At 39.7% G+C, this 24,104-nt stretch overlaps 1 protein-coding gene across 1 annotated transcript in view; it reads left to right on the forward strand.

The window, feature by feature from the left end:
* Aoah (acyloxyacyl hydrolase) overlaps nucleotides 1–24,104 on the forward strand; it is a 202,798-nt gene that overhangs the window by 116,091 nt on the left and 62,603 nt on the right. The window contains exon 12 of the mRNA XM_005319198.5: nucleotides 9,003–9,094. Coding sequence (XP_005319255.2) covers nucleotides 9,003–9,094 — 92 coding nt within the window. The remainder of the gene's footprint in view (nucleotides 1–9,002; nucleotides 9,095–24,104) is intronic.

Genomic DNA, 24,104 nt, shown 5'->3' on the forward strand with positions numbered 1-24,104 from the left:
TCTCTGATTCAAAGATGACACTTTCTAGCTGTGTCCCATATGGTAGAAGGGGAAAAGGGAGTTTGCCAGAATCTTTTATAAAGTCTCAACTCTCAATCATGAGGATGAAAGCCCTAGTGTCTTAATCATGTCCCGAATACCACACCTCTTAGCATTCCCAGCATTGAGTACTAACCTTTAACATATGAATTTTGAGGGGGCACAGACCTTCTGACATTAGATAGTACTTTTTCCAAAATCTCTTTCCCAATCTCCATATGTAACTTAGGTGTCCCTTCCATGTACTGCCACAGCACCCTGGGGTTCCCTATTAATACTATAAACATCCAACTTTTATTGAGCATTTACAATCGAAACTTTGTACATGGATTATCTTTTCTAATTCTTTCACCCAACCAATGAGATAAGTTTCATTACTAATTCACTTTTGAGGGTAATAAAATCGAGGCCTAGAGGGGTTAAGGAATGTCTTCAAGGCCACTTGGTTGGGATTGTTCACTATCTGTGCCTCTTTATACTGTGATTTCTAGAGAAAGAAGCCCACAGCTGCCTGGTACAATATTGGAGATATTCAACAGAGGTGCCCAGTGCAGACTAATCCTTGATGTCCTCAGGGTGTTTCTCTCTCCCTGTGTGTGTGCACACCCCCACACATGCATGTGTAAGTTGTAATGTATAAGGCCACAGAAATCTTCTCTCAATGTGAGATTCATCTCATACACATGGAATTATAAGGTTTACAACTCAAACTCACAGAGTTAAATTGCCTTCTTGAAGTTGTCTGTTGCAAAGCATTAGTTCATAAGAGCTGTGCCGCCTAATCTAGTTAGGCCTGAGATTGCACTGGCAGACTCCAGATGCTCTGTTCCCTCTCTATTCTCCTGGACTTTACCTGCCAGTCCTGTGGAAGGCAGAGCTCCAGGGTGGCAGAGTGCAGCCCTCAGGGTCTGCCTTTCCCAGTGCATGTAAGGCCAGAAGGGGCCCTGGCATGCTGAGCGATGTGTGAGTATGTAGGGTTACATATAGCCTTCCTATTTATCCCTCAAACATTCATTCTGCTCTCTTTATGGATGAAATTGTGCTTCCGTAAAAGAGAAACAGAGAAGGAAAAGACGGGGGCAACTCTCAGGTTACTTGCAGATTTCTGAACTTCTTACCCAAGGTAGTATCTAGGAGACTATTCCCTAAACAGGCCATCAGAAATCTCATTTTCAACAACTAGCCAACCCAGCTTGGCCAATTTGTGACTTCTTGGGATTTGTCAGTGGGGGAGGAAAGCAAAAACCAGATATATAAAAATGGGCTACTAAAAGTTGAAGGCTATCCCAAGCTGTCCCTTTCCTAGTTCCATCAGAACTGGGTTCAAATCCCAGCCCCATTGTTTACAGCTCTGTGATCTTAGAAGTCAACCAAACTCCCTTCCAGTTCTATTCAGCAGAGCTTTTCTAGGCTCTGCACTGCTCTGGTCAAGAGAGTCTTCCACCAATGTAAAGTACGGAAATCCTCTTCAGGCCACATCCAGCAACCAGAGGTGCCCATGATAAACAGGGCTCTCCCCGTAGCTCTCATTGAATTAGGGCTTGGTCATTTAATTTACTGCCCTTTCTTAAGTGAAGGTGATTGTTATTTTTGCAGAAATAATATCCAGCATCTGATAAATGATGACTACTCAAAAAGTGCTTTCGGAAGGCAGAGAAAGAGGAAGAAAAATCTTTGCTTCAGAGTTGTGTTATAAAGTTATACAATTTGTGCAAGTTTCCTGTCTCAGTGATTGGCACATAAGGGGAACTCAATATTGATTCTCCTCCCGCCTCACGCTTCAAATGTAAAAGTAACCTAGGAAATAGCACTTTGAAGTATCACAAATGGGTACAAATTTATTTGTAGGACTTATTACTGTAGCAAAGCCTAAATAGACCTTGGCAGGAAAGTTTATGTGAAGGTCAAGGAGAGTCCTTAAAGTTTCAGACTTTGATGTTCGTATAAGAAAAGGCACTATATGAGATAGCTGGGTCAAATGGTGGTTCCATTTCAAGTTTTCTAAGGAATCTCCATACTGCTTTCCAGAGGGATTGCACCAATTTGCAATCCCACCAGCAATGTATGATTATGCCTTTCTCCCCACATTCTCACCAACATTTACTATTGTCTGTATTCTTGACAACTGTCATTCTGACTGGAGTGAGATGAAATCTTAGAGTTGTTTTGATTTGCATTCTCTAATTACGAGAGATGTTGAACATTTTTTCATATATTTGTTGATCGAATATGTATCTTCTTCTGAGAAGTGCCTTTTCAGCTCCTTAGCCCATTTATTGATTGGGTTGTTTGTTTCTTTGGTGTTTTTTGAGTTCTTTATATATCCTGGAGATTAGTGCTACCTGATGTGTGTGCATGGAAAAAATTTGCTCCCAGGATGTAGGCTCTCTCTTCACCTTATTGTTTCTTTTGTTAAGAAGAAGCTTTTAGTTTGAGCCCATCTCATTTATTAATTCTTGATTTTATTTCTTGCACTGTAGAGTCTTGTTAAGGAAGTCAGGTCCTAATCTGACTTAATGAAGATTTGGGCCTATTTTTTCCTCTATTAGGCACAGGGTCTCTAGAGTAATTCCTAGGTCCTTAATCCACTTTGAGTTGAGTTTTGTGCATGGTGATAGATAGATAAACTGTGGAAGCAACCTTGATGCCCTTCAATAGATGAATGTATAAAGAACCTGTGGTATATATACACAATGGAATATTACTCATCATTAAAAGAGAATAAAATTATGGCATTTGCAGGTAAATGGATGGTGTTGGATAATATCATGCTAAGCGAAGTAAGCCAATCCCAAAAAACCAAAGGCCAAATGTTCTCTTTGATAAGTGGATGCTGATCCATAACAGGGAGGGGGGAGGCATAGGAAAAGTGGAGGAACTTTTGGGCAAAGGGGAGGGAGAGGAGGGACGGTGTATGGGGGCAGGAAAGATGGTGGAATGAGATGGACATTATTTCCCTAGGTACATGTATTACTGCACATATGGTATGACTCTACATTGTGTACAATCATAGAAATGTAAAGTTGTGCTGCAGTTGTGTACAATGAATCAAAATGCATTCTGCTGTCATATATACTGATTTAAAATAATTAATTTTTTAAAAAAGAAAAGGCGCTAAGAAAATAAACATTAAAAAGAAAGAAAAGGCACTAAGCTTGTGAAACGCAGTTGGGTGGGTGGGAAGAGGACCTGAGCAGGCAGGCCATGAGGTGACACTTTAACAGGACTATGGAACTGAAAGGTATGAAACAGCAATTAAGTCTCACATGCACCACCTGCAGGACAGTGAAGGAGTCGCACAGCAGCAGAACTGCAACATCTGTGGTCCCAACACCAAACAGCCTTTGTCTCTAATTCCCCAGCCCTGAGACTCGCAGAATTATCCAAACACTAATCCAAGAGCTATTTTATTCTTTTGGCAAAAATAACGTTCTTTGGGAGTTTAATTCCTGGGAAATAAATAAAAATTACTTATTTAACTGAGGATGATTCTTTTCCATATCTTTTTTCAACAGCAGTTACCAGCAAACTCCTCCAAATGACTTTATACTGTTTGGAAATAATCAATTCAGATCTAACCCAGTTGAGTGTATTAGAGAAGGGAATACACTGTGCAAATTTTCCACAGCATTTCTGTACAGGGAGGGCCCAAATGTAAACAGTGAAATAAAACCACCAAGGATCTTCCCTTTTTCACTGGAAGATGGGCACAATCCAGTGACTGTGTGATTGATGCCATTACTCTTTCTCTCACCTAACATCAGTTGCTTGTTGAAGCAATGGCTTAACATATCCAAATTCCAAACTATTTTATTTACTAGATATTGATTAAAACACGAGAATGAGCCAGGGGATGACACAGCAAGAAAGCTCTAACTAGATGTGGGCCCCTCAAACTTGGACTTTGCAGCCATGGGACTGAAAAATAAATCTGTTTTCTGAGAGAGAGAGAGAGAGAGAGAGAGAGAGAGAGAGAGAAAGTGCCAGTGGATTTTCTCAATGCATGGAAATACATACACACATACACAGAGCAATATTAAAGGAAAATATTACACAAAATAGCATACATGTGCTGATGGTGACATAAAAACACATTTATGGCATTGATGAAAGTGGAAAAATTGGGGGCAATTTAATGGTTGACCTCACCCTCTTTGGGTTGCTTAGGCTCTTTAAGCTTGAAATTTTTTTCTAGGTAAATATTAAATCTTTACACATATGTACATTTAAGATGAGTTCCTAAGAACATGAATGCTCAAGAGCAATAAGTAGGAGTTGATCAGGGAAATCTTAATTTGCATTTTTCCTGCCTTAAATGCCTGAAATACCTTGGGTATAATGTTGCGTGAATAAGGCTTTTAGTATTTAATGTGACTTAAACATTCTTTTCCTTTTTTATCTTTATTTATTTATTTATTTATTTGGTTAGGCTCTATAAAACATTTTCTATTAGTGGCTGTTACTTTTCATTATTATCTACTGATTTTACTAACAAAGAAAAGATATGTCAAGGCTGCTATTAGTCTGCTCAAATCTTTTCTGTTATCTGATCATAAACTACACTACACTTAAACCGGGGACAATCCTTTTGGAAAGGAACACCAGGTGGTCCATCTTAACCTCAATCCTTTTCATAGTACAGGGCTTCTGACTTGTCAATCCATTGCTGACTACGTCTTTTGATTTTCCCAACAGTGCTGTTGAAGTAGATAAGGTAATATTCCTCTAGTCATCAGAGATACTGAGACAAAGAATACTGTTAAAGCTACCTCTTCCCTGATATGCACAGTTAGAAACACTAAAACCTCACCATGACACTGTAAGTGAAGTCTAAGACATTCAATCAGGAAAACATAGCTTTGCCTTATTTTGAAGTTAATCAAATCAGCAGGATAAACCTATGCAGCTGGCCTGCTCAGGCCTTCCAGGGCTATAGCTGCGGAATGCAAACTCACCCCGGGCCCAGCTGCGATTCAGCACCAGCCGCTGTCCAGTACAGTTTAAATCCTACCCAGGGATTCTTCCAGCACTGAGAATTCCCTGATAGTATCGAGGCTTCCAGGAATCTCCCAGTTAGTTGAGATCCATTTCCTTCGGAGGAATTGAGTTGAGAAAACACTGGAGGCAATTTCAAAGACAGTTACCTGCCATTTCCTCACTTTCCCTACCCTTCAATATCTTCTCTCCCCCAACAGAGAAAAGAACTTTATCACTCACTTGACTGAGAATGGGAGCTGCATGGAAAATAGAGCCCCATGTCCAATGTCACTGTGTCCAAATTATGAGTTTTAATGTACTTGTAGAGTCCATCATGGAGAACAGATCTGATTCCTTTCCCTACTTTACTGGCACATTTCAGAACTACCACTAATATCACTAATATTTCAGACTACAGAGGAAATTAGACATGCCTCCCTATGCCAGCAGAGTTCTTATCTCTCCTCCTCCTGCAGAAGGGAGAACAATCCCATCCAGATTCAGAACCCTAGTTCCATGTCTGGTTTCCAAATCTTCAGGCCCCACTGTGCAGACAACAGAGAAGGAGGTAAAGGAGTGGGGTGGGGAAGGAGTGTATTGTTCTCTTAACTTTTAACATGTTTTACGGGTTACTGACTGACCTGATACAGCTCATAAATTCTGCCTACACCTCAAAATCCTCTTGCTTACTCACTATCTCTGCCTAACACAGCTTATAAGTTTTATCCATTCTATTTGTTTTTCTTGTCTTCTCTAGCAGAACTGAATATTCTTTATTCCTACAGCAAACACACATTGTAAGCAGAAAGATGGGTGGGGGGAATAAGATAAAGGGCAGGGGAAGTGGCAGGAAAAGCAGGAACCGGAACAGAGAGAGGCTGAGCCACAGCAATGAGGTGGAGTTTTGAGCAGAAAGTGGTGGGTGCCAAACTCCTGAGGAATGAAAGTCACAGTCACTGGGACTCCAGGGACTCCTGAAACCACTTGTAGGCCTCCTTTCAATGAGCTTCCTCCTCTCCTTTGGAGGAGAGATGTCACATTTTATGACAATATCTCCTAGGAAGCCCTCCTTCCTGATCACCCTTCCTGCTTCCAGTCCCCTGGGAAGCATGCTTCGGGAATGATAAGGATGGAAATTTCCGCACACAGAAGGAGTCAAGCGAGAAAGGAGGAGCAGAGACCCATGAGGTCTCGCAGGCATTATAGACAACTGCTACATTGGAACACATGTATATGTCATATGATTTATTTTGACAAGGTAATCAAATCTTAGTTCCCTGAATAATAAGAATTAGAAGGGACTTGTCCAACTTGGGTCATGTGCTGGTCTCCTAGGACCCCCTTAACAAAGAACTACCATCTGGGTGACTGCAAACAACAACAACAAAATTGTCTCTGAGACCTGGAGGCTACAAATCCCATCCAGGATGCTAACAGTGTTGGTTCCTCCAAGGGATCTGAGTGAGAATCTGCTCCATCCCTCTTCAGCTCCTGGTGATGGCCTGGCAATCGGTATTCCTTGGCTTCCCAGAATGTAGCTCCAATCTCTGCCTCCGCCAACATGTGGCCTTCCCTGTATCTACATTTCCGTGTCTCCTTCTCTTCTTCTTATAAGGACCAGTCAGCTGGGGTTAGGGGGCCATCCTATTCCAGATTGACCTAGTCTTAACCAATTATATCTGCAATGACTCTATTTCCAAATAAGGTCATATTCCAAGGTACTGGGATTTAGGACTTCAACATATCTTTAGGGGAGAGGGGACAAAATTCAACCCATAATAGTCCACAATTGAGAAGTAAATATTTTTATTTTATTTATTTGGAGTCCTAATTCTTTAACACTCTGATGGTAGGAAGATTGCTTGAGTTTTTCCAAGTGTAAAGATTTTGGTAGTGTAAGATTATGGTAGATTTTATTTTATACATACTGTATATATGGGACAGTACCTTAACAGTATCTATCTCACAGTATCTATCCTCTTGGGAATGGCAATGAAGGGCTTCTATATTGTCCTTTCTCTATTTCTATATTGTAATTTATTATAATATTTGAGGTTTTAGAGGGGGTACCAGGGATCGAACTCAGGAGCATTCATGCACTGAGCCGCATCCCCAGCCCTATTTTGTATTTTATTTACAGACGGGGTCTCACTGAGTTGTTTAGCGCCTCGCTTTTGCTAAAGCTGGCTTTGAACTCACCATCCTCCTGCCTCAGCCTCCCAAGACTCTGAGATTATAGGTGTGTGTGACCACACACCTGACAATATTTGAGTTTTTATAACAGGCATGTGCTGATGGTGACATAAAAACACATTTATGACAAACAGACATGAACAGGCATGTACTACTTTGTCATCAGAAAGAACTATAAAGAGGCATTTTTCAAGGGGCTTAACTTTCCCTCCGCAGTCCGTCTCTGTAGGACACAGGAAGAACCATCATGGATGTGGGAAAATAGCAGGAGACAGGAGTCTGTGATTTGTCTTAATTTAAGTCTTAAATTATCATTAAAGGAGGACTTCAGGTTTTCATGTTTACCTCAAAAAAAGAGACAGGATTTAAATACTGAGAGAGGCAGGTTTCCTGTTAGTCAAGACTAAAAGGAAATATTGACTTTTAGGGTTTCTAACCAAAGTAAGATTCCCCAATAAAACACAGACCAACCAATTCATTTTGAATTTTAGATAAGCAACTGATAAACGTTTTAGTATAACTATGTCCCAACAACTGCATGAGACATACATATAGTAAATGTTATTCATTCTTTGCCAGAAATTAAAATTTAACTGAGCATCCTGTACTTTTACTTACTAAATCTAACAAAGCTATTCCAAACATACCAGTAGATAAGCTTTTTCAAAAAAAATTAGACCACAGGAGGGATTTGTCCCAGATGGCACTTATAAAAGGAACAATAAGAAGTCAAAGCTGACCACATTTTTCTCCTGTGGTTTTTGCACCAGCCATAGAAATGTGACTTAAATGAATCCTATTGTTGTCAACACTCCAAGTCAGGGGTTCTTGACTGTACACTAGTTGCAGGGGCTATTCATTAGTCTATTTGCTGTTGCTTATAACACAATTCCACAGATTTAGTAAGTTAAAAAGAAAGAAGATTATTTTGGCTCGTGGTTCTGGAGATCCAAGATTAAGAGGTTGTATCCGATGTCGTTCTTCTTGCAGAGATTCCTGAGGGAGTGCGGGGCATCCCCTGGTGAGAGACAGAGAACACATGATCTCTCCTTTTCTTATAAAACCAACAGTATCCCATCACACAGCTCCACCCTGATGACCTTATCTAATCACCTTTTAAAAATCCCACTTCTAAGCCCCATAGCCTGATGACGTTTCTGTTCTCTTAATACCCAGCTCTGGGGATTCAACCCCAATATGAGTTTCGGAGGGGAGAAACCATATTCAAACCATAGAGGGGTCTATAAACCTCCCAAAATTACAGGCCATACTGGCTTCAGGTGCATCTTTATGGGGATATAAACCATCATTCAATTCCCAAAAGTGTCTGAGGCTGCCAGAATGGGCAGGGGCACCATCTTATTGACTAACAGCACAGTTTAAACCCAGCAAAGGCATTTTTGCAGGGGTCTTGGGTACTATTTTTTTCAGGGAAATTACCTTTCTGGCAATCATCTGATGATCTAAACTGAAAAATGAGGGAATCTCAGAAAATTTAAGAGTGGGAAGTTTACCTGTCAATGAAGCATCCCTCTCAGAAAGCCTCCTTATGTTCCATGTGTTTCACAGGAACTGACTGGAAGCCAGTTAGTTCGTGGGTGATGCTGATCATTGTGAACTCTCAGGTGAAGGTCAGAGTTGAGTCATCTGCCTCAGAAGCCAAAAGCTCTTAAAGAGAGGGAGAGACAGAAAGATAGCCACGCAACAATGCTCAGGGCATAGATAGACTTACTACCTGTAGAAAAACAAATGGCCATTTGGATAATTTCTAATTGATCATTATTTTTCTTTAGAATTCCTTCTTCAGTTTGCCAATGGCAATTACCAATGAGCTTGACTGGCCTCAACGCTCTGGTGTTACTGGATTTCTGGACTCCACAAGCAGGTATGGTGTTGGACACTCTCAAACACTTTAGTATATCACTGTATGAAAGAATACAGGAGGGGGGCTCACTCCCAAGATGCTGAAACCAGAATTATTAATGAATTGCTTGTGAATATGAATGGCATGCAATGCAATCCACCACTGGCATCGAGGCCACGACTCATGCAGTGTGATGGAACATACATCATATGTCAGTGCTGGCAAGAAGGGACTGTTCCTGCCATGGGAGAGGGGGGGACCTGTGGTTTACTACAAATGGAAAATACTCAAAAGACATCACTGATTTTGATTATATTTACAAAGGTAATGGCTAAAATTAATTTGCAAGGCTCAAGGTCCTGGAATCATCCTGATTTTAATGCTCTGGGTTTGTGAACAGACTGCACCTGATGTACAGTCTGAATGCAAGCAGCACTTAAAGGCTGTGTGCTGTGGGTAGGAGACTGCACCTATCTGCAATGCGTGACTGGGCCTGTGTGGACCTAGGGCCTGGCTATGCTCCCCAGGGCCTGAGCCTAGCAGGCACACCTGTGATGCTAGGGAGACTTTGCAAGTGTCCCAACATGATAGAAAGTCACAGGGTGAGAGGAATATCTCTTTCAACATCCCCTAACAATGTATAAAAAATAAAAGGTAAAAGAAATACAGCATATGAATGGCTTCCTGTGTAAAACAGAAGAAAGGACAGAACTTTGCCTTTAGGTCTTAACAGGACACAACCCGCCCTCTCTGACAGAGGTAGCTACACCTGAGAGAGAGGAAGCCCCGTGAGATGAGCCATGGAAATCGTAGCAAGTGTGCCTGGGGCCTGACACCCCAATCTGTAAAGAGCAGGAACACCCAAAGGACAAGGATTTAGAGTTTCAACACACAATTGTCTTGTTTAACAAAGGACATTGCAAATGGTCGATAATCTTGTGGTTTATTGTCTTTACTCATTCACTTTAAAATACTTACTAATACTTATCACAAAAGCAGGCACAGATGCATAGGTATTTTGAAGGTGAATAAAGTTTATCCTGCCTCTGCAGTCAATTATGATCAAGTAAGGCAGACATGACAATGTACTGATATTGATAATGTAAGTTAGGTGTGTCAAAGGCGGGTCTCACACAAAACGGCTCCGTAGGGAAGGCACTCACTGAAGTAATCAACAGCCCTCTCCTTTTGGGGTATAAGAGAAGGGGCCCAAACCCCAAAGTGCCTAGGAGATCGGAGTGATGAAAGGGGGTAAAGAAAAAGCTGGAAAAGATAACAAATCTTTGAGAAAACATACCCATAATTCTACAGGAATCATCTGTGAATATAAGGAAAGCAGAGGAGACGTGTTTTTAAGTTTAGGTCCCATTTTCAAACTTAACCAAAAACCTAGTTCTTGTCATTAGTGGAAAAACACTAATGATACCAAGAATAGGGACAGTATGAAGTAAGGTTTGTTAAAAACAAAAAGTAACTACATGCCAAGCACTGTACTGGGTGTCCTGTAGAGAGGATATCATTCAGTCACCTTGTGAGGTAAGTGGTATTATTTTTTTTTATTTTGCCATTAAGTTTAAGCCAACAGATTAAGAAACTTCACCAAGTCATGTGATTAATTAGAAGTAGTAGAATGTGTCATCATGGAACTTGGGTCAAACTGTAACAAGGACAGTGACGTGATGGGTGAGGGCCCTCCTACCCACAGCCCATAGCCTTTAAGTGCTGCTTGCATTCAGAGTACAGACATGTGCCTCCCTCTAGCTTTTGTCCCTTAGATATGGGACACAGCTGTGGGTTAGGGAAATGACTATCCAGTTATCCATTTATAAAAATATCTGGGAGTTTCTCTAATCAAGGCTTCTATGATAATAGCAGAATTTTAAATGAGAAGAACACAGTTTCCTGATCTTTCAGTGGAAGCTTAAATTCACACGTGAATCCTGTAAATCTTGGCCACCTTTTGACCTCATGAAGAAAACCCAGTCTGAATTTTAATATTAATGATCAAGTAGTTTACATCTTGACTGGAATCATTCAAAGAATGTAAAAGGTAGGATGAGAACTCGTTTCCTCCTCTGCTTCCACATACTGCTCACACACACCAATAGCTGTCCTGCCTCTCCTAAATTTAATTTTCCCCCAAATTCTACCCAAACTTAGTCCTGCCCCCAAGAATACTCCGTTCAGTGGTTTTTCATTTTTACTGGGAGACAAGAGGGAGACCAGCCTCCTTTCTGCATCTGCACCTCTATCTTGGCACTTGGATTTGCTTCCTGGCCAGTGAAAATCCCTTTAGCTCTCCACTCCTTCACCACCTTCCACCTCCATCCTGATCAGAGCCCTTTGGGGGCTCTTTAGAAGCAAGAAGGAAAAGCTGTTTTGTAACTCTTATAACCATTATTCAGAGAAATTCTGACTCTGTCAGTCCACTTTCTGCTGTAATAACAGAATACCACAGATGGAATCGTGGTTTTTTTTTAATATTCATTTTTTAGTTTGTAATTGGACACAATATCTTTATTTTATTTATTTATTTTATGTGGTGCTGAGGATCGAACCCAGGGCCTCACAGGTGCTAGGCAAGCGCTCTACCACTGAGCCACAATCCCAGCCCCTGGAATCATTTATTTTAAAAAGAAGAAATTTATTTCTCGCAGTGCTAGAGGCTGGGAAGTGTGATATCAAGGTACTGGCATCCCGTGAGGACCTTCTTGCTGAATCCTCACATGTAAGTGAGCATCACGTGCCTAGAACAGGACAGCCTATTAGCCCAGGTCTTTCTTCCTCTTCTTATAAAGCCACTAATGCCATCCCAGGGTCCCACCCTCATGACCTCATCACTCCTCCATTATGTCCCCAAGGTCCACCCCCAAATACCATCAACGTGTGCATCTGGTGATTAGGTTCCCAACACATGAACTTTTGAGAGAGACAGTCAAACCACAGCACTGTCTCACAAAGGAAGTGGCCCCCTAAGTGTGGTCTATGTAAAAATCCTCACTGTTCCGAGCTAATCTGTTGACTGAGCACCTTTTCATAGTAAGCTATATATTACTCAGTCTGTTTATGCAACTTGCTCTGGTTGACGCTAAGGATTGTCCTATCTGCTATCCTTCTAAGGTGTCGAGCACACCACAGCTAGTTGTTCACCTTCCTGGAGCTTTTCTGTCCATGGGTCTGTTAGGCCCAGAGCTATGTTTTTGCCAGCTGTTTCTGTGTACTATGCCTGTGTTCTCTGCCACTCGGCTAGAATGGAGAAGACTATATTCAACTTCTTTTGATAGAAAAGGAAATTCTCTGTTTGGAGTATGACTTGCAATGATTCCCCTGTTAAGCAGAAGCACAGGTGGTATGGCACTCCCTGCATGTCACTATGCAACATGTCCTCAGAGGAGTCATACTAAAGTAAGCCATCTCACACACCATCATGTGAGTTGTACCTGCAGATAACGAATGCTAGGTCAATCTCTTTATTAAAGTAATAAAAAACTATAAGGTATATCAAAATATCAGAGAGAGACTAGCATATGAGAGAGGTCCTGTTCTTGTGAAATCAGGAAAATGAAAATCCAGACCTAGGAACAGCACTTGTGAGGCATGTGCACAGCCTCCACTGGCATTTTGGGCAAATGTCCCTTGAGTAAGGATGCTTCTCGACACAATGTCTCATGGATTTCTCTATCCAACTGGACCTCTAGAATATGCCTCCTGCGATCTGGGATCAGCCTCTTGGCGTAAGCATGAGCAATGATCACCGGAAAATGTACCCCATGCCGGGCGCAGTGGCGCACGCCTATAATCCTAGAGGCTCAGGAGGCTGAGGCAGAAGGATCAAGAGTTCAAAGCCAGCCTCAGCAAAAGCAAGGCACTAAGCAACTCAGTAAGACCCTGTCTCTAAATAAAATAGAAAAATAAGGCCGGGATTATGCTCAGTGGGTGAGTGCCCCTGAGTTCAATCCCTGGTACTCCCCTCCCTGAAAAAGAAGAATGCACTTCATGAAAGCACAAAGATGCAGTTTGGGAGAGAAAATGATTCTTCTTCTTCCCTTCTTCCACTATACTCTTCGTTCTCTCAAAATTAATCTCTTGCATGAGATGAGAATAACACTAATTGAAATTATGTGCATTCATCGAAAGACAAATATGATTCCTTGGCTTTACAAACTTTAGTTCCTTCATCTGAGTAAACATTAACAAAACCTGTGCTTGACGCTTCAGGAAATTCAATAAGTAATATCCCTTAAAACAGTGTGTTTTTGTATTTTTCCAATAGGAAATTGAGGAATTGAGTAGGTCAAAGCAGAAAAAAAACATTCCCCATTGGGGTTGGGGGAGTTTGACAATAGAGAAGAGAACTATAACTACATGGGAGGAAAAATGTATTTTTAAAAGGCTAAAAATAGTACTTCACATTCAGGTCACTTTCAAAAGTAATTCATGAAACAGGAAAATTGTTCTTAAGTAGCCAAGTTCTAATACCATTGGCAGAAGGTTGAGAAACAATACCAAAACTTCAATAAGAAAGGAGAGACTCCTCATTTGAAAGTAGTATCTGAAATTCCACAGCCCCATAGTGGAGTGGGAGGAAGGAAGTCTGTACTTACAGATATGAGGAAACTTGTTCTATGTTATCTTGGGTGGAACATTTGGCATCCCTTGATCTTATGCATCTGGTGAAATTGAGGTGAGCCAACTGATCTTTGAAGTTCCCTCCAATGTTCAAGTTTACTGGTTACAGGATGATGTACCCTACTTTGTGATGCTACTTGGTTGTGTAAATCGGCTTTTCATTGCTTTGAAAACACCTGAGCAAACAAACAAACAAATTTGTCTCATGGTTTCAGAGGTCTCAGTTCATGGTTTCAGAGGTCTCAGTTCATGGTCAGAGGTCTCAGTTCATGGTCAGTTCATGGTCATTGCTTTGGTCCTGAAGGGAGGCAGAACATCATGGTGGTGGAAGGGCATGGTAAAGGAAAGCTTCTCAGCTCATGGAAGCCAGAAAATAGAGAGAGACTCAGAGAGAGAGAAAAGGGGGAGAGAGAAGAGGTCCCAGGGACAAAATATAGTCCCCAAGAGTATGCCCCTCAGTGCCTCACTTCCTCCAGCCACACCCCACCTGCCTACAGTTTTACCACCTCCCAGTAGTCCATTAAAATTATACATCTATCAGTGGGATTAATTAAAATCAGCATACTAGAGTGACACAGCCACATCAATGTTTATAGCAGCTCAATTCAGAATAGCTAAACTATGAATCAGTCTAGATGCCCTTCAAAAGAAGAATGGATAAAGAAAATGTGGTTTATATACACAATGGAATATTAGTCTTAAAGATTGAAATTATGGCATTTGCAGATAAATTATAAGGTTAGAGCCCTCATGATTCAATCAGTCCCCCAAAGTCCCACCTCTGGACATTGCTGCATTGAGGACCAAGACTTCAACACATGACCTTCCGAGGGACATTCCAGTATCCAAACCCTATAACATTGACTCAGCAGCACTGGAGAAATTCTTGGGGAGAGAAGCCCCTGCAGTTCTGTCCTTACCAAACATGCCTTTCTCCACCCCTTAACCAGCCTGTCCTTTGAGACAAGGCAGACTAATTTCATGGCACAAAGCCTGAAGCATTCTGAGCCGCATGTGGCCAAAGCACAGTTAGTGTGCAGTAAAGGATGGGCTTATGCACAGGGAGCCCCCACTGTGTGATGTTGGGTGTCTGACCAGCTAGTGAATAAAAGTGTCCTTCCATTATTATTATTATTATTTGTTATTATTATTGTTGCCCCTTGTGTATGATATTTCATCCCGGAGAGGAAAACAGATGTGCCCAAATCCTTAACAAAAATAGCTACCTAAACCAACCACATCTAAGCTGAGCATTTATGGCTTATCTAATCCCCTTCCTCAGAAAGTGGGGGCTAGAGTCAGTCGTCAGAGGAGATCTGCAGGCCAGGGCTAAATGGCAAACAGGTTCTGGAGAGCATTGTGTTAAACAGAATAAGCCAGACTTGGGGGGGGGGGAGGAAGAATTATATGTTTTCTCTAACGTGGAAATTACAAGGGAAAAGGGGGAAAATAAAAAGATAAAGAACATTATGAAAGTAGAAGGATGACCATTATTGGTAGAGAAAGGACATCAGGGGAGGGAAAGGGGAGTTACTAGGGATCGAAATCAATAAAATAATGTTATGTGCATGTCCCAATATCCCACAAGGAAATACACCATTCTGTAATATGTACCAAAAAAAAAAAAAAAAAAGATAGGTTCTTTAAAGTTGGAGTGTTGAGGGGATAGGGTGGCAATCAGAGCTTTAAAAAAAAAGAAAAGGTTGAAGTTAGCCATAAAAGTTACAAAAGTCAAAAGAAAAACAGTTACCATGTCAAGCTGGAAAGGTTAGAGTGAGATCAACAAGTTGATACATGTGAATGCAAACCAGATGGAATTTTCTAGATTAAATGTTATATTGGGCCAGAGACATGGCAAACACTTAGAAAGCAAAAGACAGAGCCATTGTTATAAGCGACACAATAAAACTATCTAAGGACATTTAACACATCTTTGATGAGAGGTGTCCTAGATTCTGAATGTAAAAGGTTATCTATTCTCTCCCACCCAGTGGATGTTATATGAGAGAACAATTTTGAAAAGCAATGTATTCACTCCAAACCAAATCACTTGGGGCATTCAAACAAGAAAATTGGAGAGTAGGGATTTGCTGCTAAGATTTTTAACCCAATTTCATATTTTTTTAAAAAAAAAAGACATGTAAGTACTAAACACTAATAACCTTATTAAATCTATTATTCACAAATTGCATATGACATAATTGCAAATGATTAGCCCTATCATAATTATACTTTGCCAAACAAATGATTAATCAGAGGGGTGATCAACTGAAGCTGGGTGCAACTGACTGGAGTGGGACAGAATCCATCTGCTTTTCAACTGTGATTCATGTACCTCTGGTGGGTGGTCCCTAAGGTCTTTTCAGGGGGCCCACAAGGTAAAGTTGTTTGCGCAACAATACTAAAATATCATTTTTCTTTTCACCGTGTAATCGTATTAGTTAGATTTCATCACTGAGACAAAATACCTGAGGCGGGGGTGGAACAACTTAAGGGAGGAAAGATTTATTTTGGCTCATGGTTTCAGAGGTTTTAGTCCATGGTCAGCGAGCTCCATTGCTTTGGGATGAGGTGAGGCAGAACATTGTGGCAGTAGGGTATGACAGAAGAAAGCTGCTCACCTCATGGCATTTAGAAAGCGGAGAGAGAGGAAGGGGCTAGGGATGAGATAGAGTTTCCAAAGGCACCTCCTCCCTCCAGCTAGGTCCCACCGCCTGCATTTTCCATAGCTTCCCAATAGTCCATTCAAATTATTAATCCATCAATGAGCTAATCCACTTATGAAATTAAGAGTCTCCACAATCCAAACATTTCCTGAAAGCCCCACTTCAGAACACTGCTGCATCAGAGACCAGATCTTCAACACATGGCCTTTGGGGGACATTCAAGATTCAAACCAATGGTAGCCCTTTGTACTAAAGGTATAAAATCAATGGTAGGTAAAACTGCCAACATGCTAGCATGCACCAGAGCACTAGCACAAACTACATTAGTTGGTATGTTCTTCAGCTTCTCAACTCTCAGTTTGAAACAAGAGATAGGCATCATTTCTCAAAATCGCCACCTATGTGGGACCGCAAATTGGTGCAACCACTCTGGAAAGTAGTATGGAGATTCCTTGGAAAACTGGGAATGGAACCACCATTTGACCCAGATATCCCACTCAGTTTATACCCAAAGGACTTAAAATCAGCATACTAGAGTGACACAACCACATCAATATTTATAGCAGCTCAATTCACAAGAGCTAAACTATGGAACCAATCAAGATGCCCTTCAACAGAAAAATGGATAAAGAAAATGTGGTTTATATACACGATGGAATATTACTCAGTCTTAAAGAATGAAATTATGACATTTACAGATAAATGGACAAAGTTGGAGAATATCATGGTAAGCCAAATAAGCCAGTCCCAAAAAACCAAAGGCCAAATGCTCTCTCTGACATGCAGATGCTGATCCATAATTTGGGGGCAGGAAGAATGGAGGAACTTTGGATTGTGCAGAGGATGGGAGAGAAGGACAATGGAATGAGATGAACATTATTATCCTATGTACATGTATGAATGCACAAATGCTATGGCTCTGCATTATGTACAGCCAGAGAAATAAGAAGTTATGTTCCATTTGTGTACAGTGAGTTAAAATGCATTCTGCTGTCATGTATAACTAATGAGAAAATTTTTTAAAAAAAGTTTTTAATGCCACAGAGCATCAAAAAATATTAATTTTATTAAGCTGGATAAATAATTTTTAATAATTTAATCCAATAACATGCAAAATATGCAAAAAAACACTTCTGCTGCATAACAAAACATTAACAAGGTATGAGTTGAAAACTGAATCAGTTTTTCATAGAAAGTTATTTATTTATTTCAAAAATTTGAAAATTTTTATTTTCAAATAAAAGCTATTTATTTGGCTATGAAACAAACTATGGCTTTTCAGATATATATATAAAAGATGTTTGATCTAAAATGAATGAAATAAGTTCGTTTCAAGGAAAATAAGTGAAAACATTGGTGTTAATGATAAAATTTGGCTTTCAAAGGAAAATCTGGAGTTTTTTGCTTTTTTGTTTGGAAGGGTTGTTTCATTTTGTCATATGATGTTTTTGAGACAGGGTGTCTCTATGTTACCCATGTTGGTCTTAAGACCCTGTAGGTTCAAATGATCTTCCCATCTCAGCCTCAGAAGCAGCTGGTACTGTAAGCGTGCACCATGACTCCCAGATTCAAAGAAAAAACTTGAGTTTTAGAAAATGTGTTTCTTCTACTAAGAATTTGACAGCTTCCTAATACTCACTGAAATTTTCATTTTCTAATGAAATATGTAGCAATAGGAACAAATATAATTTTTCAATATTGTATCATGAGATCTATAAATATTTGGAATATCTGCATAACAGATTTTTTTTCTAAATGATAAGCATGTGATAAAATCATATATGGTAAAAGAGCCACTAAAAATTCAAGATAGACCAATGCATTTTAATGTAACCAGGTGTAAAATGTTCATTGATACAATTTCAGAGTATACGTTGCAATTAATCAATCTTCAAGAAACTACTACTGATTGAGTTTGGGTATAGTTTGGGAATAATCAAAGAAGATTATCCCTTAATTATCTCCAAAAGCTACATGTATGTGTAAGGCCAGAATTTCTTTACATACTTCCACCAAAATGACATATCACAATGACTAAATACAAAAGTAGGTAAATCCAGCTGTCTTCTATTAAGATATCTACCTTTTTCAGAAAAAAAAAAGTCATGCTTACATGGAATAGAGTCATCATTATTTAAAATCGATTACTAATGAAATGTCCATTCAAATTTGCTCATTTTAACTTCTAATATAATAGATGTCAATAGGTCTAACTCACATAAATAAAACCTCTCCAGGGTCCTCAACAATTTTAATAATGGTTCTGAATTCAAAAATTTGCCACCTCTGTTCTAAGGAGTGACTAAGGACAGAATTTGGATGATGCCAACATTTAGAGATCTGGGAAGAGAAGATTGAGAAGGGACAGTCTTAAAAGTATAAACTAAAATGGCTTAGGATGATTGGGGACAAAGTGAAGCAAGTATTTCTGAAGGAGAAGTCACACCAGCCTAATGCTGCCAGAAGCAGAGGAAGGCAAGAGCTGAGAAAGACCAATGGTGACCATGGAGACACTTAGCCCAGAAACCTGTCAGTGGGTGGCGATGGAAACCTGGTTGGAGAGAAGGTTCAGGAGGTGATGCAGTGAGTGCAGGTGGGCACGGACAACTCTTCCAACGAGTTTTGCTATCAGAGGAAAGCTGGAGGAGAATAACAGATCAGGAAGAGTTTATTTTTAGATGAGAAATCCTACAACATACTATGGTGATGGGATGTTCCCAGAGAGAGAGAGAGAAAAGAGATTGTGGAGAGGAATGAGATCCTTGAGAAGGCAAGAAAGAATGGCATCCAAGCACACAGAGGCTCCACTCATGGGCAGGACCTCTATAGATTCAGTGGCTCCTGAAAGACAAGAGTCTCCCTGCCAAATACTATCAAATGACTTGCTTCCACTTATTTTTGACTCCCTCTTGCTTCTAGCTATTTTACATTTTTATATTTTTAATTACTCAGATTATGAATATATTTTAATTTCACAAAAGTATGAATGTATTTGTTAAAAGTCCCCCCGTTTCACAGTTCAGCATGATTCCACCCAGACCCTTTCTAGGTATTTCCATGCGTGTATTAGTACTTGATGAAGTAAACACTTTGTTGGGATTCTCCAACAAGTTAAACATCATGCATAACATAGTAAAAGTTATGCTTTGTTTCAACAATGCCTCTTGGAGCACTTTCCATTCTTGTTTTATGCTACACAGTACTTTGTAGTGTGTGTGGGTTTTTTTTCTTTCCCCTGTCAGAGACATTAAACTTATTTCCGAAGTCTCAATATTCCCAACAACACAACAATGAATATTCTGTACTATATCTTTATGAATATGTATAAGGACTTCTTTGGGAAAAGAATTGTTGAATCAAAATATATATATTCTTAATTTTTTAAAAGTCTTCCAAATGGACTATCCGAATTTATATTCTCACAATTAGTGTGTGAGAATACTTGTCTCATCCCATCCTGGCTAATACTAGATATTGTCCATCTTTTTAAATTTTTTCCACTTTAACAATATTTTGTCATTTTGAGTTAAGCATCTCTTCATAAGCATCTATCTCATTTTTGTTCTATCTAGTTACCCTCTACTGTGGGTCACAACCCATGGCTAACGGACAGTCTCTTCCTACTAACCCCCATTGGTCTATCTGATCTCCCCTCCTCACTTATCACAGTCATTTATGCTGAGGGACCTGAACTTCCAGCATCGACTGTGGGGAGCTTGAGGAAGCAGAGAAATCCCTCTGGAGACAGTTTCAGAGGACTGTTTCTGCTTTATTGTGCAGCAAAATATAGCTTTCAGGGTGGGTATATGCCAATTTACACATAATAGTCATGATAGGCCAGAGGTGATACACAACATATCATATTATGGGAGTCCAGACACCAAGAGTTTAGAAACTGCCATCAAAGCTGACCTTGTACCAATAGGGAATAAATTTCTGTCAAAGGAGCAAGGAAATTGCACTTACCAGTGTTCTGACAGCACTTTGTCCCCAAACATAGCATTCTGTGTTAGGACTTCTCTGCTGCACAATGAACAAAATAATAAGCATTCATCCATGAGGGTCCAGAATCAGGCCCACCAACACATTTACTCACTATCTTCCATTCCACCTGCCCTGCAGCCATACTGTGAGCATCCCAAGTATGATCAGGTGACTTCATTTTGTAGCCTGAGAACCCAGCACAACATGTGGCATACAGCAGGTATGCCATAACAGAACTGCTGAACCAGTTCATTATATAATTTTACACTTTAGAATGCTTTACAATCCACAAACCTCCTTCATATACATTTTCTCAAATTGCCCAAATCAAATCAGATTTGCCGGAACTAACATTTCATGGGAAACGGTAGGGACGAGGAAAAGGAGTATAAACAGCATGAATTGAATCTCCAGCTGCATGATGTTATATGTGTAAAAGTAAATCAGCATAGCAAACTCTTGGACTTTTAAGGGTGTCCTATAATCATTGTTCTATAAGAAATTAGCAAAATTCATTAAAATGTTAAATCACATAATCAATATTAAAATATTCATCTTACAATCAACAAATTGGAAAAAAATAATTTAAAAGAAAATTATTAACTCAGTAGCCAAGCAGAAAACATAAAAAAGAAGTTTTGCTAGTAGTAAATTTGATCAATAATAGATAAATTCAAGCCTCCACGTGAACTTTTTTGTACAGAATGATGTGATTTTTGTAATCTAGGTTGATATAAGCAAATGAACACTCTCCAAATTTCTTTAGTAGAATTCTTATAACCAACAGGACATGATACTTTAGAACATCTCAATTTTCAAATAAAGATCACAGAGATATTCCATCAATTTTCTTCAAAAAGTATTCTGTCAAATATCAGTTCCACAAAATGTTAAAAGGTATTATGCACATTTTCTAAAAGATTCATTAAGTGAAATAAGTTTTGGATATGCTAATTTAAATAAAGGGAAACAAGTTTATTCAGTGTAAGGCTTATCAGAGCTTTTACATGCCAAAAAACTTTGTATATCTAAAAAAAAAAAAGGAGAGGAGTACAACATTGTCTTAGTCCATTTTGCTGCTATTATTAAATATTTCCTAAACTGATTTGACTGCAGAACTATGTGAATTCCATATTCTTGTTTTATGAAAAAGATAGATCTTCAGAAATTGTTGCTTCACAGCACATCCTTTGGGAAATGCTGTTTGATTATTAAAATGATCGTCTATGTCACAGCTGATCTTTTCAAATTTATAAGCATCCGTTGCCTTAAGTCTCTTAGTTTTTTCCCACTGTCATGTTCACCCTCATCCACTGGCCTAGAATCAAATCCTGAGCTGGTTAAGGGTCAGGATGGAGAGAGTTAAAATGGCTCTGCCCTCAGAGAACAGGAGAGGAAGCTGTCTTAGTGAGAGGCTAACCTAACAGGTAGGCAGATAGTCTAAGTCCAGCAGCTCATGAATTATTGAACACAGTGCCCATGAAGTCTATTTCCCCGTACAGTTTTCCTGCTCCAAATTCAAAATTTATCACGCTGTCCTGCTAATGTTTGCATGTCTGAACTCCCAGGACCTCCTCAATACAGTCATCCTCACCCTGTGAAATTAGCACACTGCTGGTCTCTCGGAATACACAAGTCACGATCTGCATGTTTATCATTCTCAGAGGCTGAATCTTGGTTGTTCTGTGATGCAGTGAGTTAGGAGTTACACGGGGCTCTCTGGCTACTAACAAAGGACTAGAAGAAAATTTGAAAGGCCTTTAATCCATCTCCCTGGACCCATGCTGGCCTAACTTCTATCCACATCAGAAAGAAAAATATCCACCCTTTTCTCAAAGCTTTCTAGAAGAAAAGGTCCCTAGATAGAGTCTGTCTAGTCTGTAAGTTATCCAATTTTATCTTAATCTCCTGCCCTGCCCTAACCCTTCATATCAAATGTTACCATTTATCTCTCACCATCCTGCTGCCAGCCTTCCTAGTCCCACTCTTTTCTGTGACTTATTATCTAAAATTTAACTTAATAGGGCCTCAGAATTTATGCCCAAACTAGATGTCCCTCTGGAGAGAGTCAGAAATGGCCTAAGAAAGTAAGCCAGAACATGATATGTCACTATTGCTTGAAACATATCACACTCAATTCATCCTGAAGACTTCTGACAGGCTACTAACTCTTTGGGAAAACCCCAGGTTCTCCTTTGAGTCAATATAGGAGACAACCATTTTCCTTTTCTTTTTTTTCTCTTTAGTTGTAAATCAATCTTTATATTTGTCTGCATTATTTTTCGTGAGGTCCATTCTTGATTTTACTTTGTTTTGATTTGTTTTAATGGAATGAGGGTCTTAGAAGACTCTCAGAGAGAGAAGTTTTTGGATAAATGAACCAGCATTGGGCAAAGCAATAAGTAACCATTCGACTTGAGATTTATCTATTTTGAATTTTGGCTAGTAATCAGGGGTTCTTGCATACAGTGCCTGTATTGCACAGAGCCCTCCAGTAGATGGAGTGGATAAATCTGGAAATTTCACATGGTTAAACCTCCAAGCCTGCTTCTGGTGTTGAAGATACCAGTACTCAGGCATTGGACAAAGTGTGGAAGAGGCTTTCAACTACCTTTCCTCTTCATCCCACAAAGTGCAGATTAAAGCAGTCACCTCTTCTATAGGCCCATTGGTCTGGATTTTGTTGTGCAACACAATGAAAAGAGAGTAACAAAAGACCACACTGGGACACTTAAAAATTCCAAGTGGAAATAGGAGAACCAGAGGAGGATTTGAGACCAGAACAGTCATCACAGTTTGACTTCGTCATGCAGTGTGACCTAGCATGGTCCTGTTCATGCAGTCCAGCAGACCTTGCACCTAGAGAACTTTCTCTTGAGCCATCCTCTGAACATGTAGGCATCTCAAAATATTCCACTGATTCCTCTCTAGGCTCAGAATTCCTGAGAACTCCTTGGGAAATTCAATTCCTAAAATGAGATTATTTATTTGGGATGAGGATGAAAGAAAATAGTGTGTTTTAGTTATATAAAATACTTCTAGTGCTTGGCAGAAGAACTTAATCCCCAAATTCTAGATGTTGTGGGAGAAAGGGAATAGTGGAGATTGAACTCAGGAGCTTGTGCATGCTAAGCAAGCAATCTACCACTGAGCTACATCCCCAGACCTCTAGGCACTAGTTGTAGTTAGAAATATGAATGAATCTGTTGCCAATTGGTAAAGATACCAATGTTTCTTGTAATGAAATGTGAAACAAGCTGTACCTATAAGATTAATACCCATGCTATTTGCTCTCCAGAGGCAGGTCATGAGCAAAACCATATTTCAGTACATAAATTCCTTTTTTAGAATTATCAAAAATACATTTATGACCAAGTATTGATAACAATTACTTTCCCAAAGGAAAATAAACCTACTTTATTGACCATGAAATTATTTTAGTATTGAACTCAGATCTAACGTCCATTTCCTATCTGCTATTCCAAAATATAATAAAATAGTCAAGGCACAGGGTGTAAACCATTCAGTATGTAAAGTATTTGTTTCAGGCTTCTGGGTAAGATAGCAGATTAAACACAAACATTTACTTCTCATATTTGGGAAACTCTACTTAAAAAATAGTAAATGAATTTGTCCACAAGGACAAAGAGAACAGGAAGAGCCAACAGCCACAACATGTTGGAAGCCAGAAGCAGAAAGACAAGCTGTAGCTGAGAGCAGTTTCAGAATAGCTGCATCCTGAGCTAGTTGTG

The sequence above is a fragment of the Ictidomys tridecemlineatus genome, chromosome 2 (assembly GCF_052094955.1).
Source record: "Ictidomys tridecemlineatus isolate mIctTri1 chromosome 2, mIctTri1.hap1, whole genome shotgun sequence".
In the NCBI taxonomy this organism is placed as follows: Eukaryota; Metazoa; Chordata; class Mammalia; order Rodentia; family Sciuridae; genus Ictidomys; species Ictidomys tridecemlineatus.